The sequence below is a fragment of the Hesperophylax consimilis genome, chromosome 26, assembly GCF_061612785.1.
Source record: "Hesperophylax consimilis isolate HC1 chromosome 26, BYU_Hcon_1.0, whole genome shotgun sequence".
Taxonomy (NCBI): Eukaryota; Metazoa; Arthropoda; class Insecta; order Trichoptera; family Limnephilidae; genus Hesperophylax; species Hesperophylax consimilis.
The window spans coordinates 14,371,865-14,398,039 of record NC_142861.1 but is presented as its reverse complement, the minus strand read 5'-3'; the positions used below and the strand labels follow the sequence as shown (position 1 = coordinate 14,398,039).

Genomic DNA, 26,175 nt, shown 5'->3' with positions numbered 1-26,175 from the left:
CTCTTTCACACATTTAGACATAAGTTCCCTTATATCAATAAACTAGGTTAGATTAGGATTAGCCTAAAGGAATACAGTATAATTGAGATTGAAATTCCAATCAGCTTGCTGTAGCGTTACATTACACATCGTCCGAGCTTGGCAGATATGAAGGTACCGGCTATTGTAAGGAAAAGATATTGAGTTGGCATGTTTGTTACCTGATGGAGCCGACAAGCTGCCTCTGGTAGTCAGGGTCTTCGTGGGGCGGGCGGCACATGTCCCGGTGGGAAAGAGTGGGTGGGGGAGGCACCTCGCGCTCCTGATAGTCCTCCTCGTAATAGAACTCCTCCTCATGGTCAGACTCGGACTTGGGGCTGGAACACCAAAATTATGTCAAATTAGTACAGGTAAATAACCTCGATACAGGCTTAGTCCTAGTGAGGTTGATTTTTATGAGAAAAACCGTGATTTATGTATAGTGAGATGCAATAAATAAATAAATAATTTTAGAAAAAGCCTCAAAATAATTTTATTTAATAATTATCCAAAATCCCTGATGTTACCAGGCTTTATCAGAGTTATTCGAAATCCGATGTAGAGAGAAATTTTCTCATAAATTTGAACACCAAGTGCATCAAGAAGAATCAAAATTCTGCTTTGGGGGGGGGGTGGCAGTGACCTTCCTTTTGTTTTGAGGGACAAGTGCTCAAGATATAAAACTGTAGATGTCTTTTTGTTAGGAAGCTAAAGAATGCAACAAAAAATATAAAAATAACATTGTCGAATTCAATCGCGAGTATAAATTTAAACAGAGTTAACAAACATCACTACACGCCCAGTTAGTATCAGAAACCTTTTTGAAACTTTTTAGGGTGGGCATAAATAAATTAAACCCGTCCTCTTTTAAATGATTTGCCCGTATTATGTTCTGTTTATGTAAAATAAAGTCCAACTGACCAGAGATAGTGAGACCATGTCAATAGAAAACACTTTATGAGGAGACTACCCTTTTTAATGAAACCTTCCTTTCAAGTAGGTATTACATTAATTAAAATCAAATAATATCAACCCATCTTATCCGAGATTCTTTTAACAAAATGCAAATTTGTAACACAAGACATCATTATTTACGCTCATTTACCGGTCTTGTTTGGCATTGCTCGTCATTATGCCATTGACAAAGAGAGAAATCAAAGTCGCCATGTGGTTATAATGCGATGGCAATACATCATATTATTATTATTATATAGGCGGGTAACACTCGTCATAGATCACGTCACGTTTGTCTGTGCATTCTTGTCACAAATGCTAAGGTTATGTCGGAAAATGCCGCGCTTTGCATAACAGATAATTAAGTATTATATGTATTATCTATGCAAAGCGTGCAAGAGTGACTATATTATAATGGTGGTAGGTAGGTACATAATTTATTGATACCTTTACCGACGATTTCTGTGGCAGAGCATTTTTCTGAGGAAGCTATAAGTGAAAAATGTGTATATTCTTGGTATACCTTATATCATAGGTAATAGGCATTAAAATCGCTTGACAAACGGAGTCTGGAAACGTTCGATTTCAAGCAAAAAAACTGGTTTTTATTTATTTTGTAAATCATTTCATAAGAAAGCAAAAAAAATAATCAAGTGAAATTGTCACAGATAACTTAGCTATAATACTATATTTTGTAACAGTAGTTTCCTTTATGCGTTCATACATTTCTATTGAAAAAATATTTTTTTTTATTAGTTTGCATTTATATTTTTTATTGAGTACTTTTTATTTATTTGTATTCTACTCAATCGAAGCGATAGGAAAACCTTCAATTTAAATAAAGCATATTTTTTGGATTTCATAATGTACCTACACCAATTCGTTATAAAGATCAAAATTTAATTTTAGGTATTTACTCTAGTCATGGAACAATTTTCTTGAAAGAAGAATGTGATTCTAAGTAGGTATTTTCCAACAAAGCTTGCTTCTACCTAGTTAGTGGATAAGGCATTGCATTCGACCCTGTACTTGGATAATAATATTTATGTAAGTAGGCTCTTTGAGTTTCCTCTGTTGAATGCAAAGTATAGTCGAGGTTAAAACTCTTATCTAACCAGATGTGTCTTCCAGGTGCACGCACGCAATATGCAACATGCACAGAATAGATCGAAAATGTATTCTTGCGATTTATATACATTTAAAATTACCAGAAAATCACAGATAGTTTTATTATATTGTATTAAAATTTGTAGTCAGAGTTGACACTAATACATTACTCGCACAGATGCGTTGCTTCATACAGAAGGCTTTTTCTCAGTGACTCTTGGCAAGGACAAGGATGAAAAACGGCAGCCTATTGTTTAATCATAACTGCATTCCTAGTTATTAATATTATTATATTGTATGTTCGTGGATAATCCATCAAGCTTTAAATGACTAGATCACGCTAGATTAGTTACCAGTTGTCGGGTATTTGTTAATAGATAATTGTATTTAAAGATGTCAGCCTCCTTGTCAACTTGGATACAAGAACTAGATAAATCGTAAAATCATTCAAATCATTTCACTGGATAAGTTCAAAATTGGAACTGGTTTAGTTCGTATTTTTTGTAAAAAAAATAGCGTTCGAAATGGAAAATGGTTTAGTTTGTATTTTCTTTAAATTGAGTGTATAATTATTGAAACTGGTTCAGTTTGTATTTTCGTAAAAATATAAGTGTTCCAAATAGAAATTGGTTTAGTATGTATTTTCTTCAAAACTGAGTATTTAAGTATTGGAACTAGTACAGTTTGTATTTTCGTAAAAGGGCGTTAAAAATTGGAACTGGCTAAGTTTGAATTTTCGTAAAAAAAAATAAGAGTTCAAAATTTGAACTGGTTTAGTTTCGGTGTTTACATTACGAAATAGTCCCACTAAAAAATATATATATATATATATATATATTACATAAAATACTCCGATACGAAATGTTTGCACAATGTGACGACATCAGAATGGTGGAAAATGGGGTTGATGTTTTTATTGTTTCTCTAAAAGCATTAGAGGTATTATATTGATGAAATAATAATATATCCTGTTATGTCATGGGTCCACCGAAAACCAAGTCATGTCAATAAAAATAGAACCAATTTAGACATTAATAGTCGTAATATTTACCCCCGTTATAGAAAGTAACTATCTCGACAAAATGGCGGAAAATCGTAGCTAGTGATGTACATACTCAGGATATCAATTTCGAAACTATCGTTATTTTATTAATGAATTAGTACCAAGAATAAATTAGTAACTGAAGAATAAATGTTTTTGGAAGTTTAGAAGATAAAGTCTCTCTCTTATTTGTCGGCCATCGCGGGGGAGAAAGGTCGAATGATATTGAAAATAATTATGAAAAATTACTGTGAGTAGGTTTATTTTTATTTTTATTGAGTGATTAATTCGAAACATATTCGATTGTGTCAATCACTAGTTTTAGTCACGTGATGCATTTTACACGTGTCTTTCTTTTGACATTGCTTCCTCACACGTAACGCCAATTAGTGCCGTTTAAGCGACTTGATACTTGAACCCATTTCGGTAGCGGAGTGTGCTTAATAATTGGCAGGGGCCACGGGATTTAATAATTGATTGACTTCTAATGATGTCTCCACATGCAAGTCACATAAATCTATATGCGTTGGTTGCTGATAATATTTCTAGCGGAAAGAGAAAACAAAACTGATGTGTTATTCCAAAAAGTTTTATTAAAAGCGCTACAAGCTGTGAAATGCCTAGCGAACTTGGAAAATTAGAAATATACTAATGAATTCTATTTCTTACCTTGGGTAGGTACCCCAAATGTTTTTTTTCTCAATGTAGATAAAGAATGTTTGCACCCAATTTCAATAACTTCAAAGATCCAATTTGACTATACGTTGTATATAACATATGTTGCCAAGCGCCAGAGTTTAGAATGTCAACATACAGTTTCAGCATGGGCCTGAAAAGCACCGGACGGAGCAATTCGAGAACAAATTGGGGGGAAGATGTATGGAAATGCCAAAACCTACTTATATTTATCACTTATCCCATTTTTTCCCATCAAATACCCCAAAAAATAACCGATATAACTGCATTAACATAAAAATAACATAAGATATTGCACACACATTGCATACAAATCAGTTAAAAAATAGTCATATAAGATGGCTGCCAGGCAATTTCCCGTCGCCCCAAATTTGGCTTCAATGCCATTCATACGAAATCGCACTAATGCTCTCTCCAGTGCTTTTTAGATTAATGATCATAGGTCCAATGTAATTGAGAATTAAAATCAAAAATAAAAAAAAACCCTTTGGGTAGAATTTTTATTTTGTGACAAAGCTCTTCAAGTATAACCAGATCCAGTTTCAATCAATTTCAATGATCAATTTAACTAAATTTAGAGAAATTATTTTAAGTATGTGTCCAAATACCTAATTTGAATCTTTAAGTAGTACCTCAGAGACCACTATGTATATTGATTGTGGAAAAAAATTGGCCAGTAGACGCAAGAGAACGGGAGCAAATTAAGTTTTCCACACCGCGCCAACGTAACAGAGATTAGAATAACCTTGATGGGATTAATACCGTATCAGGCGGGGCGATTTGTAGGAACGAATCACCAGAGTAGGAGCTCTATTAAATCAGAGTTAAAATAATAATACATATTTGTAATAAGCATTAACTTTGTTGCTCGTAATAATTTACAATAAAAATATATAAATTTGTTTTAGACCACTTCAAGTACAGGGTTTTCCAATAAGAGGTGTTATTTTGATATTCAATCGTAAAAGATCAATGTTTTGTTGCTTGTGTCTTGTTGAAAGTAAACGTTGTCCAGATAAATACCATCCAATTCTGGCCATAAAAAATCATTTTATGGCCGGAATTAAATACACATAACACATCTTATTGGAAAACCCTATATTATGATATAATTGTTAATATTCCAATTATTAACTGAGTTGTAAACTAAGGTTAAAAAGAAGAATCATTTCGACTGCATGAAACCATAAACATTTCAGGTAGAACGAAACACATATTTTTTTGAAATTGTAAAGCAGATAATGAATTAACGACCAACCAACTGTAGTTAGCAGCATTATTAGGTTGACTGATGATTTAACGTTGAAATTTGCAGTTTAATTGAATTTCCTATGAGCGACACATAATAATACGCCGCACCCACACGCCCCACGTGCCCAGTGGCAACACAAAGGTGGGTACTAACTTTGCACAAGGGCACTTGGCCTGTACGTGTACGTTTTAGCCTGGGACTAAATAACTACAAACCGCTCTAGAGGATTCGTTGCAAGACTGAACAGACAATACCGTTTTATTTTCCGGGTATTTTCGTAAACTAGAAAAAACGTGTGGAAGATTTAAAGTTGATTTTTCTGATTCTGATCATTGTACTAAAAATATATATTAATAATATTTTCATTTAAAATTATTTATTTGAAAAATCGCACATTCGGAAACAACGTCATTTTTACGTAAAGCCGCCACTGGCTTCATTCACGAACACGTTGTTTTGGGGGCAAAATTGAAAATGGCACATTTTAAATCGTTATAGAAAATTTATTCGTCAACATAAAAATAAAATAAACATACAGCGTTTTCCAATAAGAGGTGTTATTTTGATATTCAATCGTAAAATCTCAATGGTTTCGTTGCTTGTGTGGCACGTAACGCCGTCTTGTTGAAAGCAAACGTTGTCCAGATCAATACCATCCAATTCCGGCCATAAAAAATCATTAATCATCTCTCGATAGCGCAATCCATTCACCGTAACTGTTGCTCCAGCCTCATTTTAGAAAAAGTAAGGTCCAATGACTCCGCCGGACCATAAACCGCACCAAACAGTCACACCTTGAGGATAGAGAGGCTTTTCAACAATAACTCTTGGGTTTTCCGAGCCCCAGATGCGACAATTTTGCTTGTTGACGAAGCCACTGAGGTGGAAATGGGCCTCATCACTCAAGATGATTTGCATTTGATTCACTCAAGTGAATTTTAATAATTTAAATGCATTATTAAAGCGTGTATCGTTCCATTTTTATTAATGGCGTAGTTTTTACTTGTCAAATGTCAAAAAATTACAGCTTCAAAAGTAACATCTACCGAAATAGCGAGCTATTTAAAATAACACCTCTTATTGGAAAACCCTATACATGCATCATCGTAATTTTTTCAAGAGTAAAAAAAACAGCGAAAATACTAATGATAAGATTTTTTAAAGGTGCGCAACGAACGAGTTCAACTAGGCAGACTTGTTGTTGATGAAAATGCATTCTATAACTATGGTGGTAATCACGCACACACCCCTTTCTCTAGAATAGGATGGCATTATAAAAATTAATAGCAGTTAATATACGAAATAAATCTCGGTACCATCCAATGAGGATTTGACTTAAGTGATAGCGCAGTTCACTCATTTTAGTCAGTCCCTGGGGAGGAAGGTTCAATCCTCAGTCACACCAAAAAAATAATACATATTTTAATCAAAATAGATGTCTTATACCATAGTAAAAAAAACTTCGTTTTTTAAGGGGTGATTTTTTAACTATATTAATCACATTTCTGACACATTTACTATTAACTTTACAGGGTTGCACTACACCGGTGAACTTTCCGCATAAAAATATCTTTATCTACATAATGTGTATCTAAAAAATTACTATTAGCCTTGAAAAAAAATTATCAGGCCTGTAAAAGTGTTTGGAACTGTTTGATCTTCTATTTTATTGACAGTTTTTGTTTCCTCAAAACCTGATATAAAATCATTAAAATGTCTGTTGATAACTTTTTAGTGTTTTTTTTTTAACGACGCCACGAAGCAATTTCAATTTCACGACTAGCACACAGTACGTGGCTACTTCCGCAGATCAATGTCAATTCTAGAATTGCTTTAAAACGTTAAGGTGATGCCATACGTAGTAATGCAAAATCATGTGTTTTTGGTTTGAAAATTTGGTCGCCTAGAAATGTTTCAGATGCTTTAATTAAATACTGCGAGTAGAATACATCTTGGCCTTTGAAATGATCGAGAATTTTTTATTTAAGTCTTTTTATAAGCCCAGAAAAAAATAATGTATGAAAACTGATTTAAAGTTCAAAATCTTCTACTTATGAACCCATTTTCAGTTATGATTATATTGTATAATGTGGCAAATTAAGTTATTTATAAAATAATCGGAAAAAAAATAAATATTTATGCCTGAACATCCATAAAATAAAATAAAAGGCACTTTTTGGCCATGATTTTTTCTTGCATAAATCAAAACAGGCGGATGGTGTTAAGCGGGAATTTAAACCTTATCGCCATCTACGTAAGGGTTGTTATTGATAGCGGCTCAATTTAAAATATTACACGACGTAGTGCATCGCCTTAACAAAGATTTGACGTGCCGCCATCTTTGTCGCTGTTATTGTTAGCGAGTTCATCGTTATAACATAGAAACAAATACCCTATAAATGGGTATTTGTAGAAGTAATAAAATTAATCTCTACTGTTCTATGATCTAAGTGTGTTGGTAATGTTTGTAGGAAGGAATCTCGTTTGATTATGTAAATCTTCAATCATTTGCATGAACTTCTGGTCCTATGTGCATAGAATTAAGAGGAACGAGTTAAAATATGTACGTTGCAAAGCCGAGGAGCTTGTTGGAAGGTGAAGCCTAATATCGGAGTAAATAATCAAGTTACACATTAAATATTCCTTGTCCATTTTGAAGAGAGATTGCCTGTATCAAACGGTATAATCAAGTTTCTATCTTACTGTGTAAGTTACGAATACATCAGGCTTTGTTATTATCATTCTTTCATAGATGATATTCACTGTTATCCTGACGAGAAACAACCATTCGAAAAATGTCGTGAGATGGCTTTAGCTATACTTAATGACCAGATCGGAACAGTGCTTTCCAACCATGCTTTTTCAAAGTTTTTCTTCGATTCTCGCTCTCCAGCCTCATAACCTTACGATTAGAATGCCATAATAATAGTGTGAAAGAGAGTTAGGTACCTACTCTAGATTGCCATGGTGAAATAACATCATTCTGAATCAAAACGTTGCTTTAAATGATTTTATACATGTTTTGTCAACAGATTTTAAGGAAGAAAAGAGGGGAAAGAAAGTTCAGATGTCTGGTAAATTTCAGGTCTCTAGTAATGTTCGGGTCTCTAATAATGTCCAGGTTACTAGTAATTTTCAGGTCTGTAGTAATTCTCAGGTCTAGTAATTTTCAGATCTTTAGTTATTTTCAGGTCTGTAGTAATTTTCAGGTCTAAAAATTTTCAGGTCTATAGTAATTATCAGATGTGTATTAATGTTCAGGTCCCTAGTAATTTTCAGGTGTCTAGTAATTTTCAGATGTCCATTAATGTTCAGGTCTCCAGTTATTTTCAGGTGTCTATTATTTTTCAGGTCACTAGTAATTTTCAGGTCAGTAAAAGGTCTGTAGTAATTCTCAGGTCTAGTAATTTTCAGATCTCTAGTAATTTACAGGTCTCTAGTAATTTTCAGGTCTGTAGTAATTTTCAGGTCTAAAAATTTTCAGGTCTCTAGTAATTTTCAGATGTGTATTAATGTTCAGGTCCCTAGTAATTTTCAGGTGTCTAGTAATTTTCAAATGTACATTAATGTTCAGGTCTCTGGTAATTTTCAGGTGTATATTATTTTTCAGGTCACTAGTAATTTTCAGGTCAGTAAAAGGTCTGTAGTAATTCTCAGGTCTAGTAATATTCAGATATCTATTAATTTTCAGGTCTTTAGTAATCAGTAATCACAATGCAGAGATAATACTCCTTCTTCCATATGCTATCAGTAATCACATATATTTAATAATAAGCTCACCCCAAATGCGATGTTCTAACGTGTGATTCGATGGCCAACCGGGAATTTGTGGAAATGGAGCAATGAGGCCATGTACATTGGAAGACCATGCGATTTATCTGGAAACAAACAAAATGTATCATGAATACAACGGATAACTTACATAATAATATTATAACGTCTGTTACAAAAAGTGCGAAAAGTAAATAAAAAGCCAAACAGATCCTTCAGAAGGATCGGCCACCTACAGCCGTTTAATAGAAAGTACTGACATCCGTACAACCTCTCTGTGAGACTACTATACTCACTTTGGCACTTCACTTATTTAAACTCTTGGGACGGGTTGTTTCACAGAATTCGAACAATTCTTCAAATTTCAAAGTTACTTTTCAAGTTCTGAGAAAGTTCAATTCCAGTTCTGTTATTATTTCATTTCTGTGGAATATCTGGTCCTTGGTGATATAATAACAGAACTTGAATAGAACCTTTACATGACGAAAAATAAGCTTTGAAACTTGAGGAATTGTTCAAATTCTGAGAAACAACTGGCCCTTAATAAGCGACCGTTCTACAAATCAAATGGCTATTCTGCGCCATTTTGTTTTTTTTTGTCATTTTAAAGATCTCATTTAACGCTGATTCTAGATGCGTTTCAACTTTTTTTAACAAATTAATAAACTGAAAAGCTTATATAACAACATGATAATTGTCCTCTTCTGCCAATCGCAATTTGTTCAAAAGATGAAACGGACTATCGGCATAAAGGGAACCTTTCGTCTGCCAAAAAAATATTGTAATTTGATTTGTAGAATGGTCGCTTATGGAGAAATTCATAAGCATTTGATGTTAATCACTAAATTTAAAATATATTGCTAATGGTTAAACACACGTTTGTAAAGAAAATAAATCATTTTTTGCAATATGTCTTTCGTAAATAGAATCTGACAAGCATTTGGGTTATTATTTATTTATTTTTATTTGAGACATAAACAGGACATTTTAAGTACATTCTTGTGGTTAGTATAAAATAAATTTACATTCAAATATAAATGTCCCTAGACTAATGTGTCTGCAGCAATCTTGCACATTCAATATCACAACAATATCAGTATTTTTTTTATACAAAGCTTAAAATTACGAAAATTACAAGACACAATAATTTTAAAAATATGTTTAAATTAGGTAGAAAATATCAAACCATAAAAAATTAACAAACAATATTTGTTTTTTTTTTTATTTTTTAGGTACAGAAATTGTGGAGATATTTCTTGAAACACGTTATATTATTTACGAAAATATCTATGCAAGCATGTGTTATTGGTAAAAATTAACCTTGATGTTACATTTGAATTTATGCGAAATAACTGGACTTTAAACTATTTTGATGTATTATATTTAGATGAGCTAACAAAGCTCAAGACAACGGAAACTGCCAAATCCTTTCCCCGCGACGAGATTTCTACTTGTATAACTCTATGCAAAACCCATTAGTCCTGTTCTGAAAAGGGCAGCGGTCCGGCATTGAAATATACTTCTCACTTTAATGTAGGCGATAGGTACACGGGCAATGGTGTGCGAATTCCCAGTGCCTATTTCACGAAAGCAAGCCTCTTCAAAATTCACGCGAGTGCAATTGAATGTCTGCACTATGCAGTTGTACGCCAATGTAATCTCATGCTTCCATGGGTAATGTTGAACAGGTCCGAACTAGCCTAATTTCCTGTAGGTTAAAGACCCTTTTTGACAGAGCGTAGCGAAGTCCTGTTTTAACTCGACCGTTTTGCATTTCATCCTGTCTATAAATTTGTTTGTGAGTTCCGTTTCTGGTTCAAGATGGTGGCCTTTTTATCCCGCCAGAGTTCGCATGAGCGTGGATTCTACTACGCCAAATAGGAATAATCAATATTACGCTACCCACTCGTCTAAAGAAATTTTGAAAGAAGAATTGTCATTGAAATATGACGTTTCTTTGGACAAATTGTATAATTTGTTATTTGAAATATTTTTTTACATAAAATATATGGTTTATTATATAATAGATATGTATTTAAGTACTAAGATAATACTTAAATTTAGAGGAAAATTTTGGTTTTTATTTATTAAATGAGATTAGAAACATTTTTGACGCAAGGTCTACTGTTCACAGAACTACTAACCTATGTAATCACAGCACAAGAGTCCCAACTGCTCACAACTACCGGAAGGTAACGAATCAGAGCCGTTTGGTATTTTTTAAATATTAAAATAATATTGTCTCACATGATTAAATATAATAGAAAAACCGTGAAAAATAAGCATACCTAATATGTATTTGCCCAACTAAACGCAATCAAATATTTATGTAACAAAGCGATTTACATGTAATTTAAATAACACTTCATAACAAGGTAAATAAGATAATTAATTAGGTGGTCGAAATTGTCTACTCCCGAATCAAAAATGCATGTCCAATCCCACTCTGACACTACGATTATCCATAGATTTCTGGAGAAGAACGAATTTTCCAATACCTACCGCGTTCTGAAATTCACGTAAATTCTATGTAATTATTTACTATAATTCTCCACTTTTAAATAATTTATTCTTTATTTTTGTTTCAAAGGCTAAGGATGGGGGTTATCACAAAGTATAAAAAGCTAGAATAACAGATGAAAATTATGCCACAAATCGATTTTAATATTTGGGTCGAATTTATGTGATATTATTTTTATTTGTAGAAGTGATCTACATTTAAGATACTGGGCCAATTTAATGTCCAAATAATTTATGTTCTGTCACCTTTGAAAAGTGAGCATTTAAACCAATTTAAACTGTCAATTTTCAAGTGATAAACAATCCAGGAAACGGTTGAATCTGATGTTATTCTGGCATATTTAATTTTCCGTGGCCTATGAAAAACGAGTCGGGATATAAATGGTGCATTCGGCAATAAGTCATTTGAATATCTGGGTCACACGGATTATATTGCAGTCCCTGTAGCAGATAAATCCTCGCCGCCATTTTGGAGCGAACCGTTGAAAGGAAAATAGAACGATTCAATGATTCGTATCTGGGGATAAAAATGAAAAGCGTGAAGGTTGATTGAAAGTCGAATAAAGAACCATGGAGTAAGAAGTAAATCGGGAGAGTTTCAAATCTTTTATCTGTAGTTATAACTACAAGACTCTTCCATCTATTTTCTATGGCACATTTGAAATTCGTTTGGAAAACATATCGGATTTATTTAATATTTACGGTAAAGTGATAATTTGTTAAAGGGTTGAAATCACAATGTGAAACTACGGAATAAAAAATATTTTTCCTAGCTTACCTACTCATCTGGCAACTAAGAAATCAGCCTTTTTTCATCATCATGATTTTACTGCTAAATTTTATGGTGGTATTTTAGTACCTACATATTCAATATGACTCACAAAGTAGTTCTACAACTTAACTTTGCAGGTTGCCAAAGGAAAAACTAAAGAACGAACAAAAATGTTTTTAATCGATGGGTATATAGCATTACAGATGGATATTTTATAGGAACAGAGTCTACACTGCAAAATCACACACCTGTTAAAATGGATTATATGTTTGTCTTATATACCTGGTAGTAATAATTATTATCAATTTTTAAAAATTAGGTATGTTTAGTACCTACGTGTTTAATATAAGCGAAAAAATAATCATAAGTGCCTACCTACGTTATTGCACAAAATATTTCAGGTTTGGAACGGGTTAAAACCATGGATGCACATTGCCGTACCTCATACACTTGACATATAAATCCATTGTGGGGCCACCGCAGTGTTGGCCTACTTCTGTGAGTGAATGGCGAAAGGGGGGTGAGAGGGTGTATGTTCGCTACCGGGGCTACTCGTGCTGGTATATGCAATGATGTTATATTGTACGAGACAGGGGCTGGCAGTATTAGTAAATAGGGTGTATTAACTTGCTGAAACGGAGGTTAGTTGTATTAGTATCGAGGATTTCGTAGTGTGTGTACTTGCAGAAACGGGGGTTGGTTGAATTGGTTTAAGAGTGAATTGTGGAAGTATGGAAAATGGAGGGAGATTTCCCTCGCTAGTGGCGACACTAGCGGGAAAACTAAGAATTACGAAATATTCGATCTTCAAAAAACATTTTCTTTTTAATCTAATAGAACATAGTTAGATTATAGTATGTTGTGTACAGGGATACTGTTTTAAAATTAAGTGAGTTTTCTTGTAACAATTTTGTTCCAATCGTATTTTTAAATATTTACAGTAAAAATAATGATTCCCCCTAATTTTTCCTCTTGTGTTTATTTTGTGTTATTTTCAATAGCAAATGAACTTCTAATCGGTCTCAAACCTTGCTAGTTTTATAGTAGTTTTATCAAACTCCTTTTAGCTAGCTCCACGATAAAAGGTTTTTAAAATTAATAATTGAACTTTGAGGGAAAATTAGTTAATACCTACTTTCTTTCAACAATTTCGTTACAATAGATCAACGGTGTTGTCATTTTTGAAGGGCTTACCTATCAGATTTTACTAAATCTTTTAACCCTAAAAGGTAGAGACAAAGAAACCTCGGCGTTCTTGGAGGCAATAGATAAAATAAATGGGGTTACATGTGATTTCTACTGGCATCTACTTTCATCGTAAACATTGACGCGGAATAAACAAACGTGATGTGTCTATGGCCAGCGGGAGACAAAGGGAAGTTTATCTTGCTCGTGGATCGATACAGAAGCCGGGAAAAGATGGTCGCCAGTTTGGGCGCCAAACAAAGCACATGTGTTGCCATGGAGACGTCGCCATTGCGCGGGAAATTCGGTAAATCCGAAAGACGCAGAAATTGGGGTTAGAAGTAAGCGGTACCTACACAGTGTCCCTGAATGTTGTTAAACCAGGATCGATATCAAATTTTGGACAGATTTGAGGGAATATAAAAATAATAATAATCGTATAAATTCACTAAAACTAAAAATTGTAATAATTAAGTTTCTATTTTAGATGCATAAATTCGCAAGCGATGAACTGTGGCGGCATACAAATTTGCAAAAATTTTCTACCTGGAATTTGGTTCCATGATAACTCAAGACAATTCAACACACCTTTAAAAAGTGATATAAAAGGGATTAAAAAAAAAACAACCAATAAACCTAACCTACAACCTACATAACCTAATTGACCTAGTTTTGTTTCATCACTTTTCATGACTTTATACTCTTTTTGAAAGGTGTATTCAGTTGTCACTGTGATGAGTTGTCCGGTTACCGTGGAATATCTAGATCTTATATATTTATTTATTTATTCAAAAAAAACTTTTTAACATAAAAAACATACTCTGCACATCTCACTAGGGCATTCCTGTATCAAGATGTGCAGCTTAACAACACACTTGTTTTTAGTTCGCAACGTCATTTTCATCATGAGCTATGGAATTTTGAAATAACCATTCAACTGCCAATAGAAATGCCATATTGCTTGTTTCTATAATGTAAAATAAAATTTAAAAAAAATAATAATAATCATTATTTTGAAAGTGGTATAGATTTAGATAGCTTTCTTAGAAAACTAAATTAGATGCCTACCTAAACTGTTAAATGAGTTGAGAAAACATAGATGGAACATAGTTCCAATCGTTAATACCCTCGTCGCGGTTTGATGGCGAAAGTGCCAAACTAAGAAGGCTTCATTAAACCTCGCTAAACACTGAAACTTAAACTAAATTTTAGCCTTTCCCCTATCTCTTTTCCCTCCCTTCCCGACAATTTCCCAGGATTATAGCGATGGATTAGGGAATCGAGAATAGAGGGAAACTTGTCTATAACACAAGAAGGAAGGAACAAAGACACTTCGAAGTATAAATATAACCCGGTGTTACAATGGGGTAACTTATTGTATTATGAGTTAGGCACCAACATATTTGTAGCAAGTGATATTCATAAGGGTGTACGAACAACGCAACCGCAAGTTTTGTAGAAAGTACCTAACCTATTTAAAAATATCATAACCTCAAAGTAATAAGGATTTCGTACGACAAAAAGCAACAATAATAGCGTTTTTATAAAAGGCGGAAGATTTTTTTTTATATCAATAAAAAAGCATAGAGCATTTTAAATTATCCAAAGAAATATCGGAAAATAACACCAATAGAAGATAAACTATTTGTACAAATCGATGACTTAACAGTTCACAAGTTAAAGATGAAAAATGTGAACAAAACAAAGTTAATGGATGAAGGTAGGTAGGTACTGCGCACGTTTCGAGCTTTTACTTTCTTCTTTTAAATTACTTAGAAAGCTGCCGGGAAAGCCAACCCACTCCACTTTCCCGGCTTTATGCGCCTCGCGTTGCACACAACTGCAGTATACATTTTACCCCGGCACGTGTAAGCCCCCTCCCCCCTCCCACTCCCATTGGTCTCAATAAGTACCCACCCGTTCACCCACCACTCACAGTGCAATTTTGAAGGGAGTGCTTTTACGGAACGCGACGAGCAGAACGAAATGCAATTATTTGAAAATTATTCATTCGATTCTGACGTTCGAATTCATGTCGGAAATTTGAGCGAGAAATAATGTGATTGAATGTTGACAAAAATCACAAATAAAGGATTAAAAATGAATAAAACTGGTTAGCATTTAAAAAAGTGGTTACTTAAAATACGTAAATAAATTTAAATAAAATTGCAAATCTAACAATATCGCGGCAGGATTAACCAAAAATAAATGCTAAATAACAATTTTTATTTTAGGTATATTGGTGATAAAATTGCAAATTTATATGAAAAACGTCTAAACCTAATGCATTATTTATTAATCGAAAATGCAGTCAGGTTAGGTTAGGCTGTTAGTAAATCATTTAGAAATCCCGTTTAACTTGAAAAACCAAGCAACCGTCATTTCCTTTTTCCTCGTTTGACATAAAGAAAGTTTGCGGGAATTTCCTCCAATGACGAGCGCTTCCTACGGGTCACTTACTCACAAAGAAAACGAACAAAGCTGTGTGACTGCGCAGGCGTACAAAAAGATAAAATACATATTTTTAAAACATCATTTTCAAACCCTGCTACAAGTAGTTACACACCTGGAAGTTTTACTTTTAAAACTACGTTAAACTAGGTTTGATAATAAAACAAAATGAAAGAGAATAATAAGTAGGTACCTACAACCTATAATTTCCCCCTGCATACATACCCCAAGTACATCTCGTACATTTAAATTGAATTTTAAACCTTCCAAAATAACCAGAGACCACAAAGCTCAAGCCAATCGTTTGCATTTCCCTGGAACCGAGACCTTGGCTGAGAAAATCAATATTATAACAACACAGAGCTTCGACCTCGGGAGAAGGTTCGTAAAATCAAAAATAAAAACGTACCTACCTACCGCACAAAGCTGAACAAAATACAAAAATAATGGACCATTAAAAGTCGATGACAGAAGCACAGACAATAATAATGTAATATGACAGAAACAATTCCCATATGCATTAAGGAAGAGCTTGTAACAATTTAAACTGAGTCTATTCGAGCATAAAAAATGACAACATAAAAGATCTCCTATTTTTGCTTTATAACATTCTGTTTTTGTACATTTTTTGTTGATTTGTTTCGCATATTACATTATTTTTCATGAGTAAGTACCTGCCTACATAGCTTTTCGTAAGAACTTGTGACAATTTAAATTCGGAATAAAGCCCGTAGAGATAAGTACACTACAAACAGTACCAACCCGCCAAAAGAGTTGAAAAAATGGGGTAAGAAGTTTCTCTTTTTTTAACTCCGGGTTAGTATTTTCACAAATGTGTTTATTTACCTGTTTTGGGTGGGTTTTTATAGCGTTCAAGCGTAGGGATTTGGAGGCAGGCAGGGAGGTGCTATTTCTCAGTAAATTTCCCGCATTAATGAGAAGGTTCTTGCCGAGGGAGGGCTTGCGGAATTGAGTTCTTGGGAGGTTCATTAATCCCTCTTTCGTGTCATTGTAGTGTCGAATATAAAGAGCTCCATCTCGACCGTGCATGAATTAAATTTTTAATCATTTTCTAGGGGGGTTTATTATGCCTTGTGATAGGATTGTTATAAGATTTAACATAAAGTACACATTATAATTAACATTATGAAATACAATTATGTTAAAAAATATGTGGAAATATTAAAAAAATTCTACCTGTGGCGCTAAATTCCTCCGTTATTCTTGATTATGCGTTATTAGAATATATTCGCTACGCGGAAAAGACATTCTATAGGCTTTTGCATCGTTTCAATTAAAAATTTATTTATAATTAACCTAGCCAATCATTTGGTGTAAAAAAATACTATAAGGCATGATGTAGTTTGTTACATATTTTAAATTGTTCAATATGGAAATGGATTTAACCCTTAAATGCATGATTTATTAATTTTTCTGGAAAAAAATATATTTTGTAGATATTTACATGCAAGGAAATATAAAGAATTTATTTTATTTGTAATTTTTTTAATGATATTTGATTAAAAAAAAATTGTTGCAAATTTACAACACCATGTATTTATTAAAAAATAATATGAACAATTTACGTATGAAAAAAAAAATAAAAAACCTAAAAAAAAATCTCAAAACTAATAAGTGTACCGGAAAAATACGAGTTATTACATATAAGTATTGTATTATTGGATCTACTTACCTAAGAAAATCAAAATAATAACAGCAAAACCAAACTGTAATTCTAACCTCCAACCAATTTTCGAGAATCTTCACTTTGTTGAAGAAAAAGTGACATTTGACATTCGCGAAAGAAAAAAAAGGTGATGCCACTCGATAAAATATATTACCGTGAACTTGATAATTCTAAAACGGCATGCATTAAGTATACACCAAAGAGTTAAAGGTGGTTTGAACGGTATGTTGCAGTTTTACAACAGTATGCATTTAAGGGTTAAAAGATGATTGATACTCAGACGAAGTCGGGCAGTTTAGTAACTTGTAGTTCAGAAAGAAGTTTTGCTGTAAAAAAAGCACAGGGTAGGTAATATTATTATGAATATAGCAAGGATTGAAGTTTACTTAAAACGGTAAATGACTTGACATTTGTGTATTGCATCTCCCTCCCCCGGCAAATGCGAATTTTCCGGACCAACGTTCACGGGATGGGTGAGCGCGTAAAGTAACGTAAACGGTTGATTGTGTGGGCGGCTTACGCAGCCGGGTAGGTACCTACCTACCTACGTAATATGTACCTATCCTCCTACGTAGGTAGGTATTTTTACGTAGGAGCGTAGCTACGTATTACGTACGTAGGTAGGTATCTACCCAACAACATGCAAACCCCCTACCCCCTCGATTCTGACGAAACGATATTTTCTCTACACTACTGCTTCTGATTCCCCCCCACCATGTAGACTTTCCCAACGCTAATAAATCCCCCTCCCCCTCTTTCGACCTTCCTCCACCCTTCCCGTCGTTTCCCAACCCTGTAAACTTATACTCTCCATTCAAGGATGAGACGGAAGACCCTTAGAAGAGGCATAGCAATATAAGCGCCCTCGCAAAGGGGGACACAACCAACCCCGTATTTTTAAAGATATTTTTTCGTGTATATTTTGTTTAACCCTTTTTTGTGGGGTGTCTTTGCTGTTTTTGTTAGTTTTCTTAGCGGGGCGAAGGCCAGCAAGGCAAACTGTATCGATCTAGGTAGGTACCTAACTACCAGGCAGTACGTAGGCAACTTTCACGGCTGTATAATAATATTACGTATATATAATAATACGTGAACTGCGTTACGTAGCCGTACGTCAAATTACTTGTTATTATAACGCGCGTGTCGATGCAATGGGATGGAACTTTATGGAATGGTGTAATGGCTTATGTAATAGGGAAGTTTTATTTACTTTGTCTGCATGTGACAAGGTTATCATAGTCTTAATGGTGTCTATCATACACCATACACGGAGAAAAATTGTATTGCTATTATCATTTCGCATTTCGGAATGATATATATTATCAGAGGTTCTATGATAACTCCTCAAAATGACAATTCAACACACCTTTAAAAGGTGATATAAAGTCATTAAAAGTGATGAAACAAATAATAGGTTAAATAGTTACATATATAACCTATTTAGCCTAGTTTTTGTTCCATCACTTTTCATAACTTTATAACACTTTTTATATGTGTGTTGAATTGTCATTTTGACGAGTTATCCGGTAACCATTATCAAATTCACGTGTTCCGTTGTCGTGATAATATATTCGTAATTTACAAAAAGTTTATCAGGAAAGTAATAATAACATTTAATCTATTCTTTTCACTTAGACTTATAACTTATTTCTTTAGTAAACCGGTTAATTCATTCGTTTAACCGGATTATCAATAGAAAGATTCTTAATGAATCAGCAGTAGTACCTACTCATTTTTCTCCGTTTGGATAGACACCATTATGTCTTAAGTGTTTGTCTAGATAACATTAAATATAGACATAAAGTGGATGGTTTCAGATGACAGCATAAACTATATTGACCTTAAATTTTGAGTATCTTATCTAAAGCTATATTCCCTCTGGCAATTTATATTTTATTTGACAGCAAAAAAAAATATGTATTTGGATTTCGAGCGAATTGTCAAGCTTTACTATCATGCAGAATAACCTCTCGAAGTTGGTGCACTTTACCCCCAGACACCCTGTATTATAGGTAGGTACTTTATCGCTTGTCTGAATTCTTCACGCAATCAGTTCCAATTTTTGAAACGACAATTAAATTCAAAGCATATTCCGAGTTTATTGAACTATAGTTACAAGGACATACACGCAGCCGAAAATTGTATTTTTGATAATATAAATAATATCAGTGAAATTCCCAGCAATAATATTGTGTACTGGTAACTCCGGAATAGCCCGCCTAAACAATTACTATAGCGGAAGTTATTGCTTATGTTAGAGGCCCGTAGACCTTGGGAAAAGGGAAAGGCCTTTCGGAATAAAGCCCTTGTTACACGTGATGTGGTAATGTTCAAGGTTTCAGACCCAGGAAATTATTTTTGGGAAATTTGGGCGGAAACTGTCGGAGTCGAGCGTAATATTACATATTCTCAGATCAGCCATAAAAAAAATGCAAAAACTAAATTTTAAGGTAGATCAATTAGGTATAATCAGACATGTTTTTATGTTTAATTTCCTCTATTATTTAATAATAATCCGACAAAACACCCACCCAGCTTATGGTAGACACACAAAAATACCACGATAATTGATATTTAATGGATGTTTTGTGTTTTATAACGCAGAAACATTAATTTAATAGCCCTCCCGAACTTTGCAGCACGCATTTCCTTAAAGGGCAAAACCGCTATTAACGAGATTAGCTTTTAGGTAGGTACGGAAAAATGATCATCACCGCAATGCACTTATTTAGGTGGGTATTAATTATTAGTTTTTGTGTGGCCACACCTTTTTTAGTTGTCCGTTGACTGGCAATGGCCGCGCGAACAATGGAACGCGGTGTTATTTGCCGCGTTTTTCGACATTTCGAACCATAGACAAAATTTTACTTAAATTTAAAATGTTTTATACAACTTAAATTTCGTAGACAAACTTGTTGAAAACACTGTGGTTCATCTTTCGTCAATAATAAATTACTATCCAGTCGATTAAAGGTAATTAAATACGTATTATTTAAATACTGCTTTATAAACATTCGATCATCAGATTGTAATTTAGAAGGGTGATTTATCACGAATTTAATTATTATGACTCTATAACGTTGGATAATTCAGTAAACATGTTTTTTCATTATAAGTATGTATGTAGATACTGCGTTAGGAGAGGAGATGAGAGATTTGTTTATTGAAGGGAGGCTGACTATTAAAAACACATAGGTACGTAATTATTACAACGAGAGGAAAGGAAACAAGTTTAAAAGGGACGTGCATACTAATGTTGAAACTTGTTGACAATATTTTTATAGGTATCTACCGAAACAATATTTGGCATTTCGCCCAACCTCATGCAAAGCAGTAAATACTAGAGTTACACGTGTGTCCACTTTAGCAATGACATGACATGAATAGACTATTCCGACTGTATCTACCCTTGTAATTTGCAGGAGGTAAGTTAAACCAAGTGGGTAAGTCCTAATACAACGGCGGTTATTTCTCTGATAGGTACCCACCGCCACGAGCCAGGAGATTCTATACTTCGTTGATATGCGGGAATCGTTACTGCCAAGGTCAGGACATGCGCACAGCACTACGAGATTTCTGCCAAATTCTCCTTTGTCTATGGCGCAAAGATTCGAATTCAACATTTTGAATTTTTCAGAACTGGGCGGCAAAGGGGGTCATTAGAGGCATAAGTTATCAATGACTAAATAAAATAGTTATGGACTCATCCACGCAAAATAAAATAATGGAATCTTAAATGTTGTGAAAGTAGGTACCTACCTACTCGTTATTAAGTCAAATAATTTGTAGAATTTGTGGGGAAGTATTTGCTCTCTTCCGAATCCGAATTATTGAAGAAGATTTAAGGAACAGCAGTAACTTGTTGAAAATTGCATATCTACGGAATTTTACTTTGAGCGTATCTTCATTAGTTAGGTTGGGGTATAAGAATAGCTAAACTAATTTGTCTTCACTACAACAAAATAAGTAAGTATTTTAATAACGCAAATAGAGTTTAAATGTAATATCAGTACCTATTTACCAAAGTTTATTGCGACTATAATACATTTTTAATTTTTAAGGAATTCTACAAAAAAATATTGATATTTCGCCTGCATACCGACAGTTTATTTGAGTTTGTGCTTTTGCAATATTACTCGATTGACATCAATAATTGATCTATCACAAATAAAATAATTATTTTTGTATTTGAGAGTACAGAAAACTCGGATCAGGTGATGGTAATACATTTTTTAACAGTTCTAACCGACAAAGACCTCCGCCTGTGACGGCGCCATCTTGTATTTCCACGAAATGCAACAAAGGAATTAGTTTTGTTTAATTCCGGTAACCTCTGTGTTAAACGTCTTCGTAAACCACAAGTTTAGTAAAAAGTGGTTATTTGGCTTGTGCTATTTAATTTATTATGTAAACATTTTGCACTGATTACCGCCAGGGCTGGCCCTGACCAAACGGCGCCTAGCGCTAGTAAAAACCTCAAGGGCGCTGTGTTAGGTATTATCAGCGCCTTGGTTCCTTCGCCTCCTGACGGCTTCAATTGCACCTGCACAGGGCTGGCTTTGGTTGCCGCAAAAACATAAACAAAAGATGTAAAGTTTGACAGGCAAATAACCGGGGAGGAAATTTAATACATTGTGTAGGTACACACAATGTATTAAATTTTTCCATGGTTTCTCACTACCCAACTAACTGCATTATATTTTTATTTGTATCCGTACTTACTGTAAACAAAATATATTTCACACATCACTATCTAGTGGTTATCGGATAACTCAACACAATGACAATTCAACACACCTTTAAAAAGTGATCACTTTTCATGACTTTAAAAAGTCATGAAAAGTGATGAAACAATTAACTAACTAACCATCACGCCGTTTGCCCGCAGGGGTAGGCAGAGAAGACGGACTGCAAAACAACTCTGTCTTTGCACACACTCCTTGCCTCATTCACATTTATACATCGTATTATATATACTATTTTATTATTCTGACTCTTTGACATAGCCCGACTCCAGTATCTGATTCACTTGATCGTGCCATGTCTACCTCGGAAGTCCAAACCAAACCATTCGTGATGAATCAACAACTAGGGTAAATTTATTTATGTATTTATTGGACAATTTTTTTTAGAACCGCTTAGTTTAATAGGTTATGTAGGTTAGGCTTAAATGTTAGTTTTTTTCATCCCATTTAATGACTTTATATAACTTTTTAAAGGTGTTTTGAATTATCATTGTGTTGATAAAATGCCAAGATCTAAAACCGATTCTTTTACAATTAAAATGGCTAACGTGATACCGCTTCGTTATTCGGAATAATGACATAAAAATATCGTCACAGCAGTTGTCTTGTGTAATGGGTCTGCGAACGAATAATGTGCATATTACTAAACAAATAAGGACCAGCCAGTTTCGAGATTCTGATTCTACATAAATATTATTTTCCCGCTATTACAGATGCCAGTAAGTATTATAGTGGCATTTAGTAGCAATGGCATATCATTTACTAAAAAAACAAATTTTATAATTCAGATGAATTCGTTCTTTTTTACGCAATGGCTGTATTTCAATTGTCATTTGATTTCTTTCGTCCCTACCAGCGGAATGTGTCTTCTCCTTCTGACGCGTGACAACTAATCGATTTGTTTTCGCGCCGTCTCGTTCTAACGGAGTGTACGTGCGTCTTTTTTCCTCCCACGTGCCGGGACATCGATTTGTTTTGGTTGTGTCTCTGTCTATCGCGAGCAGCGTCTCAATAGGTCTGTCTCGCTAGCACTTTATCCGGTTCAATAAGTGAAATCGTCCGACAACAATATTGTGTAACCTCATCTGGCCATGGTAAAAGTTTGGCAAACTTTGTTTTGAACGACTATTTGGATAATATTATTTATTATTATATTTATATTTTTGCTATGTTTCGCATGAATAAAGGAATTTATTGAGTGTTGTTGTTTTTTTTTCTTTTTTTTTTCTTATTTTTCCTCTTTTTGTCTCTTCTTGACCGTTGTCTATTGATTTAATATTACACTACCGTTATATCTCAAAAACATTAATCATTTTTGATGCATGGCACATGCATTTTTGTCTTTCAGTCACGAGATTGCGCTTTCGATTCAACGGCTAATATTAACAGCTATTTCTTCTGTCATTTCATTCGAAACGTTATTTTTTAAGCAAACAATATGTTTCACATGAAAAATATTTTACCAAATTGAGAATAACTGGAAATGAATTGTTTTCGTGTCGTCTCTCTCACACACGCTAAAATGCCGCACGTCTCTGTCACTCCGTTCGAAAAGATCTCTAGTTCTTTCGCTCTCCGTGATCCCGCTTAATTTATATTACCACTCACACTCTTCCGGTTTGTTTTCGTTGCGTCTCTTTTCAACGCAAGCGGCCTTTGTATAGGTCCTTCCCGCTCGGGCGAGGAACGTACGTGAGCTTCCAGCAATACCACAACATTCTGTGTAAATTATGGTCGGCTTTTTTCTCCATACAGGAAGCGTTCTTTTTTTTAATTCAGAGAACAGGGCAAAATGTTTTAAAACCCTCTTTTCTCGTACATTTTCATTAAGCCTGGCTTTATTAATTTAAAACCTTAGATGCATTAAAAAAGAAGATAAAGTTACTGAGACAATGCGCGTTCACACTACGTCCAGTGGACAAACTTGTGATTTACTGCGTTGTATCGCACATATTATTATGTCCGTCGGTCAGACAAACAGTTACCGGCTGCCACAAACACGTCGCTCTATGCTCTTTTTTTTTAATGCCTTCCTGTGCTTTTGGGATGGGCACAAATCATTCTCGAGCAAAAACCAAATCTGATGGAGTTTCTTTCCATTCGCATCACTTATTATTTCAATGAATACACTTTATTCACAATGCTTTTTGATACTCGACAACTTTAATTGTCAAATAAAATAAAGAGAGACAGCGAACGCAGAAACACATACCTAAGTGTATGTAGGACAACCTATTGACAGTACTTACGTCTTATTCTACTATGTACTATATCTTATGTAGGTAGGTACCTACCTAAATAATATCTAGTCGTCATATCATATCACTAGTCACAAGTCTTTATGGAGGTACCTACCTAAATAATATCATTATGCTATGTTAGGCTAGGTATAGAGTTGGTTGGTAATTAATGGATGCCTACGTATGCCAGTGACATCGTTTTTAGTTTTTAGCAACGATGGCGGACGCCAAAGCAACTGTAAACTCGACTAACAGTTGCGTCGTTGTAACCTTGATCTCAATTCGTAGAGTCATAGATATTTTGCGGTTGGATGTCGTCATATTGTGGAGATAATGATAATAAAAATCGTTCAACGCTCAGCCGTTATTCGGCGCCATCTTGAATTTCGCGCTCGGAATGATTGATGACTGAAAAAATGGTGGAATTAAATAAATTGTACGGGAATTTTTATTTATACGCGAAAGGGAGATAATTATGTATGTTTAATAGAAAACTTCCGTAAATGTAGGTAGGTAATAATAATATCATTTAATTAATAGTAATAATAATAATATTTTGATGATTTGTACAGCGCGGTTTTTTGTGCAAAATCACCTCAAGGGCGCTGTACAAATATATATATGATATATATTTATGATATACAATGATCTATGTTATTACTAACTATACCTATAGGTATATGGAGATAATATGCAGTACAATACTTACCTGGTAGGTCACTTGAGATTAACACTTAATTAACATTAACTAATTTACAGACAGGATTTAGGGCATAATTGGAAAATTAATGTATCTTTTACCATTTCCCACAACATGAAAAGTTATTTCTTGTAGCAATTTAGCACTAATAATATCACAATTAAACATAAAAAATATTCAAATAAACGTCAAAACTTGATCCTGTCTAGAAGAACAAAAAAACAGGAGCACAGAAATATGATTGGGTATTTCCATTCGGTTATTAGTATATAAACATTATTGCTCAGTACCTACTACTAGGTACTACACGGAGAAAAACGAGTATTTTAATTTACTAAGAATCTCTCAAATTATTGGTTAACCGATTAAAAACGGGATTGCAGGCCTCTTCCTGAAAATTTAGTAAAATCCTAATAACACGTGTTTATGCACCTGCTTGATAAATTTAATGACGAAATTCGAAAATATTAGAATTTTTATGAACATGACATCATGTTAATGTACTCATATTGTACTAAAAGTTTAACAGGAATTAATTAACAATAATATATACATATATTTTCCCGCGATTTTACACGATCCGCACTGAATAATAAATAACGTGAAAAATTCTCGATACAAGTTCTTTGATTGATAAATATGTTTGGAAATTATCATAATTATATACTGTACCTACCTACAGTAAATGTTTTCACATCTTTGTCAGTTTCGTTGAAACCTTATCTATCAATCAACTGATCAAGAAACTTTTGTTGGAATATTTATTGTTTGTTTGTAAAGTTGAGAATGGTCGAGTTCGAAGACTAGCTGAATATTTCTTCTTTCGGTTTGTTCATGTGTGATCCACTAATCAGAAACCCAAACTACCATTTTGTAATAAGTATATCTCTCAACATCTGCCATGATTGTAGGGGCATCATGAGTGGTGGGAGTATAATCGATATACTTAACTATTATGATTCTTTAAATAATCGATGCAGAATAGTAAAGGCTTTATTCCATTAGTGAAACGTTGAGAAGATATACGGAGAAAAA

The 26,175-nt window shown here is 34.0% G+C and overlaps 1 protein-coding gene across 1 annotated transcript in view; it reads right to left on the bottom strand.

Annotated features, from left to right (window-relative positions):
- Glut4EF (Glucose transporter 4 enhancer factor) overlaps positions 1-26,175 on the bottom strand; it is a 363,979-nt gene that overhangs the window by 3,246 nt on the left and 334,558 nt on the right. Inside the window, exons 5-6 of the mRNA XM_089647158.1 lie at positions 8,850-8,947; positions 201-356 (exon numbers count right to left, since the gene is read on the bottom strand). Coding sequence (XP_089503284.1) covers positions 201-356; positions 8,850-8,947 — 254 coding nt within the window. The remainder of the gene's footprint in view (positions 1-200; positions 357-8,849; positions 8,948-26,175) is intronic.